General features: G+C 37.1%; 1 protein-coding gene across 2 annotated transcripts; it reads left to right on the top strand.

Annotated features, from left to right (window-relative positions):
- The first annotated feature begins 5,900 nt into the window (after positions 1–5,900).
- LOC101976308 (olfactory receptor 8B3) lies at positions 5,901–9,026 on the top strand. Of its 2 annotated transcripts, XM_021719575.2 has the most exons (2): positions 5,901–5,925; positions 8,119–9,026. In XM_021719575.2, the coding sequence occupies exons 1-2, from the start codon at positions 5,901–5,903 to the stop codon at positions 9,024–9,026; spliced, it is 933 nt and encodes a 310-aa protein (XP_021575250.2). The 2 variants fall into 2 exon arrangements, with proteins under 2 accessions (XP_021575250.2, XP_005339615.2); XM_005339558.3 differs by lacking the exon at positions 5,901–5,925 and having other exon boundaries at positions 8,088–9,026.
- The last annotated feature ends 7,298 nt before the right edge of the window (positions 9,027–16,324 follow it).

The raw sequence follows: 16,324 nt of genomic DNA, 5'->3' as shown, positions 1-16,324 counted from the left end.
TGTACCCCAAGATTCCAGTAAGGGGTATGGTAGTTCATATTATTTATCCTGCATACATTACAATCTAAAATGGCTTCCAACATTTTCATAAGAAGCATACCATTCTCATAATAACTTTTTTTTCTCTTTTGATCACTAACAAAAATGTACTGTACATTAAGTTAATAGAACTATGTTAGCCAGTGGTTTACTTATCCAATCAGGGTCATTAGGAAAAATATATGTTAGTATTAATAAACTATATTCTTATCATCATTTTGTGAGCTTACTTAAACTTTGTATCATAAATAAGACAAAAAACACTTTTAACATAGGGGCTGTTTCATATCATTTCTGTATTCCTCCAACACTTTTGTCATCTTCAATTTAGATTGTTACTATAGAGACATTAAGAAATGTTCATTTGAAGAGTGTTGTTTGGTTAACAAAAATTATAAATTTACAATTATGATTAATGACTATAAAATGTAATAAACAATAGGAATAATAATAAATAATAGAAATTTTGAGTTTTAATTTCCTTTTTGGTGGTAGAATGTCAGCTTTATAAAATCCTCCTTAGCTCCTGTCAAGAGAACCAGCGGTGAGGAACATAGTTGGCTGAGAAATCTATAGCTAATACTCCTCTGGGTGAACCATAGTGCTCAGGCAGAGGCCATGCTTATTCTGAGAAGACTCACACAATGGTCCAGAAAGGTGAGTGGGAAGTGCTGGGGCTGGCTGATTTCTGCCTAACACAGGTCTCTTTTGATAGGAATCTTTGCTTGCAGACTTCCTATCATTCTCACCATGACCTTTTAGTACTGTACTGCAGTGTTGATATTTTCTACCCAATTATTTCATTTCTTTGTCCTTTCTAAGGTGACACTTTCATCTTGGTCTGAGTTGCTCATCAATAGGTTCTGTTCTCTTCCGTTTTATCCTTCACAGACATTTACCATAATAAATACCTTACATGTCTTATTTCTGGCATCTTCTTCCAAGGGGATATTCCTGGTCTCTATATAAGGGAATGCTTTGTTATTTAAGGCCTCAGAACTAGAGTCCAGTTTTTAAACTGATTGCACATCTTCTGAAGAAATAGAAGGAAAAATGGAAAATTGTGAAAGACCAGGGATAACTTCTAGAGAGTTGCTTCAAAATGAGCCAAAAAGCAGAGGTTGTTTGAAAATGATGTCCTGAGCCAAGATGCCAATACCAGAGAGATGATCTACAAGACGTCAATGTTCAACTAGAAAAACGTACAGGTACCTACAGAAGTCTGCTTTTAATGTGTTTAAAGTGGGTTAAGAAGGGTAAGGTGTGAAGGAACATTTCATCTTGATCTTTTAATGACAGTGATTATTTTTCTGGGATAGGAGTTTAGGTCAAGCCTTTTTTTGGTAAGACCTGTCAATATTTCCATTGTACTGAAAGTCTTTTAGATATTATGCTAACATTCAGAGTAACTAAAATAGGTATTCATAATAAAAATAATAGAAATCTGTCCTCTATAAAATTTTAAGATTTCTTATGTCGAAAGAAGATAAATTGAAGATAAAATGAATAAATTTCTTGAATCAGTTTAGAGCAGATGTTCCTCAGTGACTATATCCTTGTCAGGGGAAATGGCTCATTATCATTGTAATTTGTATATTTATATGAAGATATTATAATTTTTGAAAAATTCTAGAATCGTTGGTATAAACGAATGCCCTTAGAAGACAATGAGGCTTCTTTTCAGTATGATTAAAATTAATACTATGAGAGCAGAGTTTGTTATTTATATTCATTATAATAATTTCACTATTTTAATTTAAAAAATACTCTGCAAACAGATTCTGAATGCTTAGTCTCCAATTCTACTTTTTATTTACATTCATAACAATGATTTGTGAAACAAAAAGCTTAACACTGGTTTGAATTTTGTTTTGTGGCACATATTTTAGTAACAACTTCTTATGTGTTTATAAAGACAGAATAAATGTGTACCATCCATGTCTATAAGCCCTGGGCAGCTGGTCTGAGCACTATATTGTATTCTGAAGCATAGCATGGTAGACAATGAACCAACAAATAACCTGACTCAGTTCTGTGAAGATTGTAGTCCCAAATGGGGCTCTTGGGAAGTCGAGAGTCAATAGGTTCTATGTGACAGTGCTTCATATCTTTAGTAGGCATAAGAACAATGAGATAAAATGGCATCCTTGCTCCATTCTCATGATCAAAGTGGTGCTGCAGCAGTCATAGGCAGAGGGGACAGAGCCTACAGTTGGCAAGAGGTCTTCGGGCTGCTGTTGGAGTTTATGATTCAGGTGTCTAAGGAGCACAGTGCTTAAACCTCAGGACCTGTCCTGCAATGTAGCTGGAGGCCAGGAAGCAAATCCATGACAATCACTTCTTCAGGAAGAAGCTCACACTTCCATATCTCACGGGCACATAACTTTTGCCATTTCTAGCTACTATTAGCTGACAGAGGTCTAATGGCATCTGATATAATTGCAGAATGTTTACTATAACTATCCGCAACCTTCTACTGATTAGAGATCTTTAGTTATTTGAAATACTTGGAAAAAAGTGAAAGTGATTCTAAATATTTGTTCAAAGTTAAATAAGTCACTGAAAGAATAACTCTTACATTATTTAAATATAATTCAATTTCAAAGTTTCAAATGGTCTTAAAAATTATTTAGCCAGGTGAGGTGGCACATAACTTGTAACCAGTAATCCAAGCCACATGGTAAACTGAGGTAGATGAACTGAAAGTTCAAGGCTAGCCTAAATAACTTAGTCAGACCCATCTCAAAATAAAAAGTAAAAGGTGCTAGGTATGTTGCTTAGTGGTATAGCACTGGGGTTCAACACTCAGGATTGCAAGAAAGAAAAAAAAAGAATTTAAAGGAAAAGATTTAACACTCAGACATGTTTTTAGATATGTTATAGTTTAGATATGAGGCATTCTCTAAGAGCTCATGTGTAAGACAGTACAAGAATATTCAGACGTGAAATGACTAGATCACAAAAGGTATAATTTAATGAATGGATTAATCCACTGAAATGGATTTGCTGTGTGGTAACTGTAGGCAGGTAGAATGTGGCAAGGGGACATAGGTCACTGGGAGCATGCTGATGGGGCTTATATTTTGTCCCTGTTGAGCAGAGCTCTCTGTCTGCTTGGTGGCCATGTCTTGAGCTTCTTTTACTGCCACGTGCTTTTGACCTAATGTTCTGCCTCACCTCAGGTCCAAAGCAATGCAGTTGGCCACACATGGACTGAGACCTATGAAACTGTGAGCCAAAATAAAGTTTTCCTCTTCTATGTTCTAAAACTATGTTTTTCTTTTCTTCACCTTCATGAAAATGGAGCATAATATCAAGCTTTCAAAGTTAAATTCCTATTGACTTTGAGAAATTGAACATACTGGGTTTGAAAAAAGGAATGAACAAAGATATTGTGGCACATCTCAGTGAGAAGGATGACCACTGGATGTACTTCCTTATAATTGAATCAGTGTGATGTAACTGTTATGCAAATGGAAGAAAGGAAGGAATAAATTTTTCAATACAAGGAGAAGCTTAGACTCTCCACATTCATTCAATGTTTGTCCATAGATACACTGGAGCTAATAAAAGCTAAATAATGACCTTCATCCTAACCTCTAATTACAGCCTGCTTTAAAACTCTTCTCACAATATGATTTTCTAAAATGTGAACTTGGAGCATTTCATGTTCTTGCAACTCCTAAACAAGAGTTCTTAGCATTTCCATAGAAAATACACAATTTAATGAATCACCAAGGTCCTCTTTAAGGTTGTTACTGAAGGAATGTCTGTAGTGTGGAATGTTTCAAGTTTCCCCCAAGGAATTTTTGTTCCTTTAGTAATTTTGGGTAGTCTGAGAATAATAATGGAGACTCATTTTTCAGCAATAGTTGGGTTTTCTATTATCTTGAGTAAAATATAAAGTGTAATCTTAAATGTAAAATAATCTTGGGAGCTCCAATTTTTCCCCCTTGCTTTTGGTTTCTTAGTTTACTTCCTCACTGAGTGTACCAACCCATGACTTAATTGGAAATGACCCACAAACACTTTTTTCTTGTTCTAATCTTTCTCCCGAGCTTCATTTAACCTTATTTATATATCTCCTCCTCCATACTTGTACTAGGACGCCATTTGTTCAAAACTGAATGTATAATTATAGCAATATTTCCTGTCTTTGTGAGTTCTCTCTGTATTAACACTCTAATTTACCCAAACACCTAGAGCAATATGTTGGGAAATTTTATTGTCTATTTCCATCCTCTTTGTGAGACATCCTGATGAATCTTCTCTTATAATGTCTCCTGTTTGTTTCTTGGAATTACAATTGTACTCTAAATTAGGCCCCAACTTCCTAACAAGATTGCTAAAGTGCAAGAAATAAAATTAAGAATTAATAAATGGGATGTGTGTGGGCTCTCTCTTGTGCAGCGAGGCGGTCCATGCAACAGGGCAGAGGAGAGTGTGGCTGTGGAGTCACTATTCAAGACCTCCAGAGACCACACAGGGAGCAGGTCTGATTTTATTGCAGTTAATATATATATATATATATACACTCAGGCAGTAGTTAAACAGATTACAGGTAGCCACCAATACAATTTCTTACTAACTGTTCTTGAAGTAACCAATTGAGGAGTGGGCCATGGAGGAAGCACTGGGACTGAACACATGGCCTCATGCCCAGGGCTATGCCTACAGGGTAAGTGGCCTGTAGCTCATGTGCCTAGCATGAGGGGAGTGGCCTGCCCCTCAGATGCCCTTAACGTATGCCATGTATGCAGTACTCTATTCACTTGTGCCCACAGGTATGGACTCAAACTAAAAAATTTCTTCTCAGAAAATAAACAATCACTGAGGTGAATAAAGAGCCTACATTTGGGGAGCAAACTTTTGTCATGTGCATATCAAGTAGAGCACTAATCTCCAGGATATATGAAGAACTCAAAAAACTTAACACCCAAAACCCCAAATAATCCAATTATCAAATGGGCTAAGGAGCTGAATAGGCACTTCTCAGAATAAGATATACATTTGATTAACAAATATATGAAAAAATGTTCAACTTTTCTAGTAATTAGAGAAATGCAAATCAAAACTACTCTAAGATTTTCATCTCATGCCAGTCAGAATGGCAGTTACCAAGAATGCAGACAACAATAAGCGTTGGTGAGGATGTGGGGGAAAAGGTACACTCCTGGTAGAATACATTCCTGGTGGAATTGAAATTGGTGCAACCACTCTGGAAAGCAGTATGGAGATTCCTTAGAAAACTTGGAATGGAGCCACTATTTGATCCAGCTATCCCACTGACAGGGGCAAGAAGGAAGTTCTCCTTCAAAGAATAGCCTGACACAAGAAACAGCCCCCTGGGAGACATCCTGCCTGGGAGACATCCTGCAGCCATCTATCTCCCTGAGACATCCTGCGGCCATCTGTCTTCCTGAAACATCCTGCGGTTATCTCACCTTGTGCAGACATCCAACAACTGCTGATAAGAGAGCTTCCCCATCCCCAGCATATAAATACCTCTGTGTGAACAATAAAATTTTGCAGCTTGATCAGAACTCCTGTCTTGCTGTCATCCCTCGTGTGTGTCTCTTGTCCCTTCATTCCTCCCTGCCTAGGTTCGCAGCCCTCGTTGATGTGTCCTGCCTGTTGGAACATCCCACTCCTTGGTTTATACCCAAAGGGCTTAAAATAAGCATACTATAGTAATGTAGCCACATGAATGTTTATAGCAGCTCAATTCACAGCAGCTAAACTGTGAAAACAACCTAGATGCCCTTCAGTAGATGAATGGATAAAGAAACTGGTATATATACACAATGGAATATTGCTCAACATTAAAAGAGAATGAAATCATGGCATTTGCAGGTAAATGGATGGAGTTGGAGAATATCATGCTAAGTGATGTAAGCCTATCCCCCCAAACCAAAGGCTGAATGTTCTCTCTGGTAAGTGGATGCTGATCCATAATGAAAAGTTGTATTGCAATTTTTGTGTATAATGAATCAAAATGCATTCTGTTATCATACATTCCTAATTAAAATTAATTAATTAATTAATAAAAACCACAAAGTGTTGTATGATGCATTTTGTTTTTATTTTTGCTTTCTTAGTGCTGCAGATTGAACTCTGCAATGATCTATCACTGAACCAAATCTCCTGCCCAACTTTATTTTTTATTTTGAGACAGGGTCTCCTAAGCTGAATTTGAGAACTTCCTCAGCCTTCTGAGTCGCTGACATTATGGGCATGTGACACCAGGCCTGGATTCTTTCTTTTCTCCTCCTCTTCCTCTTTCTCCTTTTTTCTCTTCTTTTTTGTAAATCATTCATTGACTGCTATAATTGCCTCTGCAGCTTATCTAACCTTTGTCTCTCTGATGCTAGTCATTTCTACAGGTGCCACCACATAAATCCTTATAAGTCAGCACTGTGGTTACTTCTGTTCTTTGCCAAAAATAAATAAATAAAGACCTAAGTGGCCTCCCATAGGGAATACTCCTGCATTTGGGTACCTGGGAGCTTCCTACACTACACTGATTCGTGGTCTGATCTGAGTCCAAGCTGCAGTCCTGTAAGAGAGATGTTGGGAGCTCAAGGAGGGGCTGTGCAAGTCCTCAGGGTGACATTCAGGGAGTGGGGAGACTTCAGTCTTTTTCTGAACTCAGTAACTTGGATCTGGAGTGCCCCTAGATGACTTTTGTGGGTCCAGCACTGGCCTTTATGTAAACATCTTACTGATATTTTTTTCTGTCCTTCATTCTTATCTACAACTAAAACCATTGGCACTGTATAAACCTTTGCCAGGGGGCAAATTATCTGTGTTGTATCCAGTACAAGTTCCAAGAATAATAAAGAGATCTTCATTAATTCTTTAATTCTACACATAGAGCATTTACTGATGTGCCAGGTATTGCTTTAGGTGATGCAGAAATAGCACTAAAGTAAATAGACAAAATCCCTGCCTTTTGGGAGCTTAGACTCTAACATATGTAGGTGCATGTATTGGGGGAAGACACAACAATAAGAAAATGAATGTATGGTATTTCATCTAGTGATAGGTGAAGGGAAAATTCTATTTGGATATGGATAATTTTTTCTTGTATTTCTTTTATGGGGATGTGTCCCATTTGGTGGGGAATCAAAATATATGCAAAATGGTATCCTACCAATAAGTTATTTTTTGGTAGATAATTTCTTTTAGTTGTGAAAACTAATTTGTAGAGAAAACACTGGAGAAACACAGGTCTTCTTATTTTTAATCAGGTCCCTAGGATTTCCACACTTACAAAATCCCCTTGGGATCTTTTGGCATCAGTAGATGCTATTTACCTAACCTCATAGGATAAAGAAGACTTTAGGTAAAGCCACCATCAGAAATCATGATCTGTACCTTAGGGTGTTTCAGAGTTTGAGGTATGGAGGGTTGTGCTCTGAGTCTCTCTGTCCATAATTTATAGCAAACAAAAGCAATACCAACAAAAAAATGTGTGTTTTCTGGTCTGTAAATTCATCAGAGCTACCTGCCATTCATAAGAATAGAGCAGAAGTTCTATAAAGAGCCTCTCCTGACGACCTGACACAGAGGGTTGAGAGCTGAATTGTACCCATCATGCTATTCTTCTAGAGCTCATCTCTGGAAGCTGGTGAGTGTTTGAAAAGCCTCATCTTCTCTCTGCTGAGCTCACCATTGACTTTGAGGTAGAGGTGGGAGGTGGATTGTAAAGAAAGAAGTTTAGCTGAGATGAAGTAGTCATTGCCTTCCTGACCTTTTTCCCCTCAGAAATTGCCTATTTCAAAGTGTGAAATATGATATGTCAAGAACTATGTAATGTTTTGAACAAAGAACAATAAAAATTAAAGAAAAAAACCCAAATAAACAAAAACAAAACTTTACAGATTCTCTAAAACTTATAAAATGGAGAAAAGACAGAAAAGGATGAATGAAGGATTTAATTCATCTTCTATTCTGGATCTCCATCTCACTGTGTTGGGACTGGGTGGAGAGAGCTGGCTTCTCCTTTTAATGTTACTATTTCTCTTTTTCTCACAGACTCAGTCCAGGGAGGAATGGCCTCAGGCAATGGCTCCTCAGTGACCCAGTTTATCCTGCTGGGTTTAACACAGCAGCCAGAGCTCCAGCTGCCTCTCTTCCTCCTCTTCTTAGGAACCTACTTGGTCTCTGTGGTGGGGAACCTGGGCTTGATTGTTCTGATTGTTCTGAATCCTCACCTGCACACTCCCATGTACTACTTCCTCTTCAACCTTTCCTTCATTGATCTCTGCTACTCCTCTGTCATTACCCCCAGAATGCTGATAAGTTTTATAAATCAGAACATCATCTCTTATGCAGAGTGCATGGCTCAGCTCTTTTTCTTTGCTTTTTTTGTAATTGATGAGTGCTGTATTTTGACATCAATGGCCTATGATCGATATGTGGCCATTTGTAAGCCCCTGCTTTACAGAGTCACCATGTCCCATCAGGTCTGTCTCTTGCTAATGGTGGGTGTGTATGCCATGGGGTTTGTGGGTGCCATGGCCCACACTGTATGCATGATGAGACTCAGTTTCTGTGACAGCAACATCATCAATCACTACATGTGTGACATACCTCCTCTCCTGAAGCTCTCCTGCACAAGCACCTCCATCAATGAGCTGGTGGTTTTCATTGTGGTGGGTGTCAATGTTATAGGGCCTAGCATTATCATCTTCATTTCCTACACTTTGATCCTGTCCAACATTTCCGGCATCCGTTCCACAGAGGGCAGGTCCAAAGCATTCAGCACCTGCAGCTCTCATATTATTGCTGTTTCTCTTTTCTTTGGAGCATCAGCATTCATGTACCTTACACCATCTCCTACTGGGTCTCTGGATCAAGATAAAGTCTCCACAGTTTTTTATACCATTGTGGGACCGATGATGAACCCTTTCATCTACAGTTTGAGGAACAAAGATGTCCATGTTGCTCTGAGAAAGACTTTGAAGAAAAGGATGCTTTCCTAAACAGAAAGTGTGTTTGGTATAGATGCCTGATCTTCCTTAGGGCAAATGAGATATGAATCATGGAGTGAATAATAGGAAATAGAAATAAAATGAAAATAATGTAATAATATGGATAATTGTTAACTATACAAATCAGTTTATTGGCTAAGGCAACATAAGGAAAAGAATGGTCAGTTTCTTCATTCTTTCTGTGAGAAGGGAGAGTAAGTCTGTCTTACATTCTCTAGGGTATTCTCAGAAACTATAAAGTGTTAAGTAGAATAAGGTTTCATGATACTAAATCAAGAAATGGTAAGATGATGAGATCTGACTAGAATACCTCTGGAATTCTTGAGAAACTGTGTCATGGAAATATTTGACTTTTATGGAATTGGAGGCAGTCATTTAGTCTTTCACTTGATAACCCTCTTTTGGGTGGTTAAGTGGCTTTTATTTCGGAGATTCCTTTGTTTCCACAATTGAGGAAAGCCTTGTGGGTGCTCTTCTCAGGACATTTTCTCTTTTTGCTTCATTCTGAGGGGAGTTAGGTAAAGGGAGGTCAAAGATGTTCTTGTGATCTTAGTTCCTAAATCACCATTGAGGGCCACCAGGATAAAGGGACTTCCATGGGTTTGACCTCATGGAGTCCATGAGAGGACTGTGTGTAGGAAGACATGCTATTTCTTCCCTGGGAAGAAGTTTACTGCAAATGTTTATCGATAATCAGTTGCTTCGTGGATTTCACTATAAATCACTCAGGGAATCATTAATCTATTTCCAGGGTGGAGTAAAATGAACATAGGCCTTCAAAATAGAGGAGGAAGAAGAAAGCTAAATCTTTTGTGTGGTTAATATCACAAGGAATTTTATTGTTCACCCACTCTTTTCCCTTACGAGATCCTAACATGTCAACCTCCTTTTCTAATTCTTTTCCCACATAATGCATACATCTCCTAACACCTCTCTCCCTCTGCACACCAACACACCAACTTCATTTCTGTTCCTCCTTCTCAGATGTCACTGTCTCTCAGTTACTGTACCATCTGTTTCCTCTGCCTGGAATGTTCCTCTGGCACCTATCACTGAGATCTCACTTGACATGTCACCTCCTTGGTAGAGTCCATATTGATCATCTATTAAAATAGGTATACAGTTATTCTCTTCCCTTCTGAAGTAAGTACACAGTTATTCTCTCAAATGGTAAGATTGTGAGATTTTGACTAGGACACGTCTAGATATCACCATTGAGATATTTTTGTCTTTTCCTCAATAATATTTACAGTCTTGATTCATTAGCAGTGAAATCTTTCCTGCTAACATTTCACTCTCTTTTGTCTTCTGAGTTTTACATGATATAACTCTAGCTTATTTAATAACTGGCAAATGTAAACTGAGCTTCTATTCTATTTTAGACATCAAAATATTAAGGATTTGATGTTAATGAGAAAAATATAGTGGTGAAAAAATAGAAAATGCATGTGTGTGTGTGTGTGTGTGTGTGTGTGTGCGCACACATGCTTGAATATATCAGAAAAAAAATCTATAGAAAGTTTTCAGTTAAGCTGATAATAAAGAGAATAACTGTGTATTTACTTTAATGGGTGGAGTCAGGAAGGGCACTACTAAGGAAGGAGCATGGGAGCTGAGATCTCAGGGACAAAAGGAAGACAGCCACATGGACATTCCAGGAAGAGGGAAGAATTGATGCAAAATCTAAGAGACACTGACATCTAAGTATGAGCAATAGGAAAGAGGTTGGTGTGTCAGGGGTGTAATGGGAGAGGGGAAAACAATAGGATATGTATGTATTATGTGGGAAAAGAATTAGGAGAGGAGGTTGAAGTATTAGACTCTCATAAGGGAAGAGTGGGTGTTTTGAAAGCACAAAAAATCCAGGTGATATCAACCACACAAAAGATTTAGCTTTCTTCTTCCTCCTCTATTTGGAAGGCCTGTTTTTGTTCATTTTATAATCACCCTGAAAATAAGTTAACAGTTCTGTCAGTGATTTGTAGTGAAATCCATGAAATAATATAGTCTAACTCCAAACTGTCATGTCCTGCAGGAGAGATAATGGTTTCTTTTGCTAATTTTCTACACATACCAGAAGATGCATCCGAAGCTACAGAATCTCAACTGAAACAAGAATAGAAGGTGAAGCTCCCCTGATCTTGTGCTTTCACCCTCAGTACAAATGGCCCAACATGGAAAGAACACTGGAATGGGTACTACAGGATCTGCTTTTGGTTGCAGATTCCGCAAGTGTTGTGCTCTCTGTTCTCTCAGTTTTACTTTCTGCATGGCTAATATTAAAAGTGCTGTGGTGAGATTAAATAAAATGTTACATCATTACAAAGTGCTTAGTGTTCTAAAAATTAGACTGAAGTGATTCTAAGAAGCACCTGTCTTTTCACATAACTTACCCAAAATCAATATTGTACCTTATACTCAATGACATCTCATTGTTACTGATTTTCTGTCAAGGCTGATCTAGCTGCCATTGCTTGTGTCTGGCAAACGTGATCATATGTATCGATGTTGCTGTCACTGCAAGTGTGTCAGGAGCATTGTGCAGGGAGGTATTTCATTGTCATTTAAGATTCTTTTAAGTGTGTGTGTGAGTGTGCATTTATATATATATATATATATGTATATATATATATATATGTATTCTTTTATGTCTATATATGTACATACCCAAATATATGTACATATACATGAGTTTAGTTCTACAGTTTTTATAACTGTAACTTCACTATTAATTTAATGCAGCATTGAAGTATGTAGCTATCAAATACATGCAAGGATATGGTGAAAAGAGCAGTGGGTATAATTTTGTTATTTCATTTCATTTCATTTTCTACTTCATTTCTGCATTGGGGATTGAACACAGGGGTACTTCACACTGAACTATATTTCCAGAAGAACATATTTGAAAATAACAGTTTGAAATACTGATCACAAGAGTACCCTTAACCTGGAATACTGTTATAGTATCACGTGGTATGGTGAGAGGCGTGTACTGAGTTTTAGGGAGACACTGGTGTTACTCTGAGGACTTGCTGAAAATTAGTCTTGATTTGAATAAATATCCTCAGGAATTTAAAGAGTGACGTAAAGCAGTCTTTAAAAAAATTTTTTTCAATAATAGTGGAGAGCGTAATTCAATTTCATGTTTGGAAATTTGAGTTATGAATACAAATTTAAACAAAAGATCACAGGACTGCCGGTACCCCACTTCACCCTGCCTCCAGTTCTTTCATTTCATTCAGTCTCTTGTCTCTTTTTGAGCAATTCTTGTTCTGCCTGATTTAGGTGAGCAATTCCATAAACCTGGGTTATTATCATTAGAGTTCTGAATATCCTTATAAAGTCCAATGGCGTGATTTTAAAGTTATCAGAAACATTAATTTGCAGAATTATTCCACGAAACTTCTTGAAGACACGGTTTCTAGATAGGCAATTCTGCAAATTCGTGTTAATTTAGGTAAAGCAACTTAACTATGGGCAAAATTTAAAATACCCATGGTTGACATCTGATGACTATATAAAAGTGACATTGAAATTTAGTTATTCCTGTAGAATCTAATAATTTTATCATTAGAGTTATGATTGATAACTTATCAAAATGACACAACATGAGACAAAATCAGTCACGGTCATTCCAGGTGAATTGAGCTGGCACTAAATAATCACACAGACATAGAAAGTACCTTTTTCTTGGTGTTCAGTGACGACTTTGCTACTCCAGCCCCCACAAGTGAGGCAAGAGAGGCACGCTAAAAAAACAAATAAATAAATAAAACTAAAAGAAAGAGCACACCTGAAACCATCCTATTTATTGAGGCAAAGACATTTGAGAAAGTTCAAGCCAAATAAGGCAAGGGATCGGGTTTCAGGGGATTGCTTGGGGATGTCTTGCAGTCAGCAGATTGACTGACATCTTGGAAGGCCACACCCATCTCAGGTACCATGTGCAATCAAAGGCAGAGCGAGGGAAAAGGACACATATGTCCACATATGTCACATAGCCCAGTCAGTCAGAGCAGCAACATCAGTCCAGTCCAGTCATGGGCTCAAATGCTCATAGCTCACACACGGACCATGGCTGGCTCTCGACATCAAGATGCATCTGATTTTTAGGAATCTCATACATTTTTGGAACACATATTTATAATACATTATATAAGCATAAGTCTAATAATTCTCTCATAGTTCCATGGGCCTTTGGACACCCCAAATCTAGTTCTAGGTCAAAGAACTTAATTTTAAAATTTAATTTCTGGAAGCATATTAAAAATATCAAGAAGATTAGGATACTTGTTCTAGAATGATCTTGGTTATCTGTTTAGTCAAAGTGAAAAAAATTGTAAGAGAAAATTAGATTATGCAGTTTTAACAAAAACAGTTCTTTCAAGATTGAAAAGATTCACTTTTCTTGAGGAATTAGAACTTAATAAAAGATGTTACAAAAAATCATCTTGCTAAAACACAGAATCTTTCTGTCCTAGGTAAATTACCTAAAAAATGAAAAAGAATTCAATATTTGCTATTATGAATAAATAAATACACTTGAAAACCCTCATTGTTTTTAATACAGAGGATTATATTTTAGATTTAAATTAGTATACTTTTGATATAAAATTTAATTCATATATAATTTCCGATGATTTTTGACCAAATTGATGACACATAAAATTGCTTTCATGAGATTCATCTTCCAAAAACCTACAACTTGGAGCTGGGGTTGTGGCTCAGTGGTAGAGCACTTGCCTAGCACATGTGAGGCACTGAGTTCCATCCTCAACACCACATAAAAACAAATAAAATAAAGGTCTATTGATACAAACAAACAAATAAACAAAAAACCTACAACTTGCTCTGACTTCAATTTCCTTAAACTTTATTTTTCTCCTACCCTTCTTTTTCTAAACATTTTGACCACAACAAATTTTTCTCAAACAAAATTTGCTTTTTAAAATTTTATTTTAATTTTCTGTCTGTATTTTTTATTTGTTTTAATTAGTTACACATGACAGTACAATGATCTTGACATATCATACATTTGAATCAGATGGGATATAATTTCTCAATTTTCTGAGTGTACAGGTTGCAGAACTACATTGGTCATTCAGTCACATATATACCCACAGCAATAATAATGTCTATTTTATTCTGCTGTCCTTCCTTTCCCCCCCCCCTTCCCCTCCCCTCCTCTCCCATTACTTCTCTCTATCCAATCTAATGTGACCCACTTCTTCTTTTTTTTTTTTCTCACATTTTCATACCTGAATTCTGTATAACAAAGGGGGGTCTCCTTCCCTCTTCCATGCAATTCCCCTTCTCCCTCTCTTTCCCTCCCACCTCACTTCCCTATCTAGAGGTAATTTTCTTCTCATGTTCTTCCTCCCTACCCCATTTTGAGTCACCTCCCTTATATCAGAGAAGCCATTTGGCATTTGTTGTTTTGGGATTGGCTAGCTTCACTTAGCATAATATGCTCTAATGCCATCCATTTCCCTGCAAATGCCATGATCTTGTTATTTTTAAGTGCTGAGTAATATTCCATTGTGTATAAATGCCACATTTTTTTTTTTTTTACCCATTCATCCATTGAAGGACATCTATGTTGGCTCCACAGTTTAGCTATTGTGAATTGTGCTGCTATAAACATTGATGTGGCTGTGTTCCTGTAGTATGCCATTTTTAGGTCTTTTGAGTATAGTTCTAGAAGAGGAATAGCTGGGTCAAATGGTGGTTCCATTCCCAGTTTTCCAAGGAATCTCCATACTGCTTTCCAAATTGGCTGCACCAATTTGCAGTCCCACCAGCAATGTATGAGTGTACCTTTTTTCCCACATCCTCACCAGCACTTGTTGTTGTTTGACTTCATAATGGCTGCCATTCTTACTGGAGTGAGATGGTGTCTTAGAGTAGTTTTAATTTGCATTTCTCTGACTGCTAGAGATGGTGAGCATTTTTTCATGTATTTGTTGATTGATTGTATATCCTCTTCTGAGAAGTGTCTGTTCAGGTCCTTGGCCCTTTTGTTGATTGGGTTATTTGTTGTTTAACTTTTTGAGTTCTTTGTATATCCTAGAAATTAAAGCTGTATCTGATGTGTGAGGAGTAAAAATTTGTTCCCAGGATGTAGGCTTCCTATTCACTTCACATATTATTTCTCTTGTTGAGAAAAAAAACTTTTTAGTTTGAATTCATCCCATTTGTTGATTCTTGGTTTTAATTCTTGTACTATAGGCGTCTTATTAAGGAACTTGGGGCCTAACCCCACATGATGAAGATTAGGGCCTACTTTTTCTTCTGTTAGTTGCAGAGTCTCTGCTTTGATTCCTAGGTCTTTGATCCATTTTGAGTTAACTTTTGTGCAATTTCATTTTGTTGCATATGGATTTCCAGTTCTCCCAGCACCATTTGTTGAAGATGCTATCCTTTCTCCATTGCATGCTTTTAGCACCTTTGTCTAATATAAGGTAGTTGTAATATTGTGAGTTGGTCTCTGTTCTGTACCATTGGTTTACCAGCCTGTTTTGCTGCCTGTACCAAGCTGTTTCTGGTACTATTGCTCTATAGTATATTTTAAGATCTGAATAGCAATACTACCTGTTTCACTCTTCCTGCTTAGAATTGCTTTAGCTATTCTAAGCAGTAAATCTTCATATATACAATTTGATCAAATACATCTCCATTTGCTCAAAAAGGAATCATTTCCCTTCTTAGTTTTATTTAATACGTAAAATCCTTAGAAATTGAGAATCAATGCCTTGTAGATGAACGCAAATTTATAATTTCTAGAAAGATGTGCTTTTTCATTACATAAATCTTGAATGTGGAAATGCACCCAATATACTTCGCATTTAAAAATCATATAAAAATGTTAAAGAATATAAAGTTTAAACTTATGTTCAATAATTGATAATTTAATATTTTAAATAAGGATCTGGGAAACTTGGTGTCCCAAGAGAAGTCTTCTACCCCCGGGGGCCTTGGTTGAGCCACTGGAGCCAGAGAACACAGTGGGTTCAATCAACTCCAGAGAGAGATCTTGGGAAGCAAGGACAGTCACTTTGGGCATTTGTCTATGTCACCAGATTTGTTGTTTTACAGGTAAAAACAACAACAAAATGAAGAAGAAGCAGCTTACAGCAAATTTGTTGTTGCAATTGCATCAGTCACCAATAATAATAACTCAGGGCATTTATTGGTAACTGGTAATATATGTTATATGTTCTAGGTAAGAATTGAGATAAGAAGGAAAACACCTGTCCTGAGGTTACTTATTATCTTTATGGATCAGGGAG

The sequence above is a fragment of the Ictidomys tridecemlineatus genome, chromosome 4 (assembly GCF_052094955.1).
Source record: "Ictidomys tridecemlineatus isolate mIctTri1 chromosome 4, mIctTri1.hap1, whole genome shotgun sequence".
Taxonomy (NCBI): domain Eukaryota; kingdom Metazoa; phylum Chordata; class Mammalia; order Rodentia; family Sciuridae; genus Ictidomys; species Ictidomys tridecemlineatus.
Note: the sequence above shows the minus strand (reverse complement) of the source record. Positions and strands in the feature narration are given on the sequence as shown.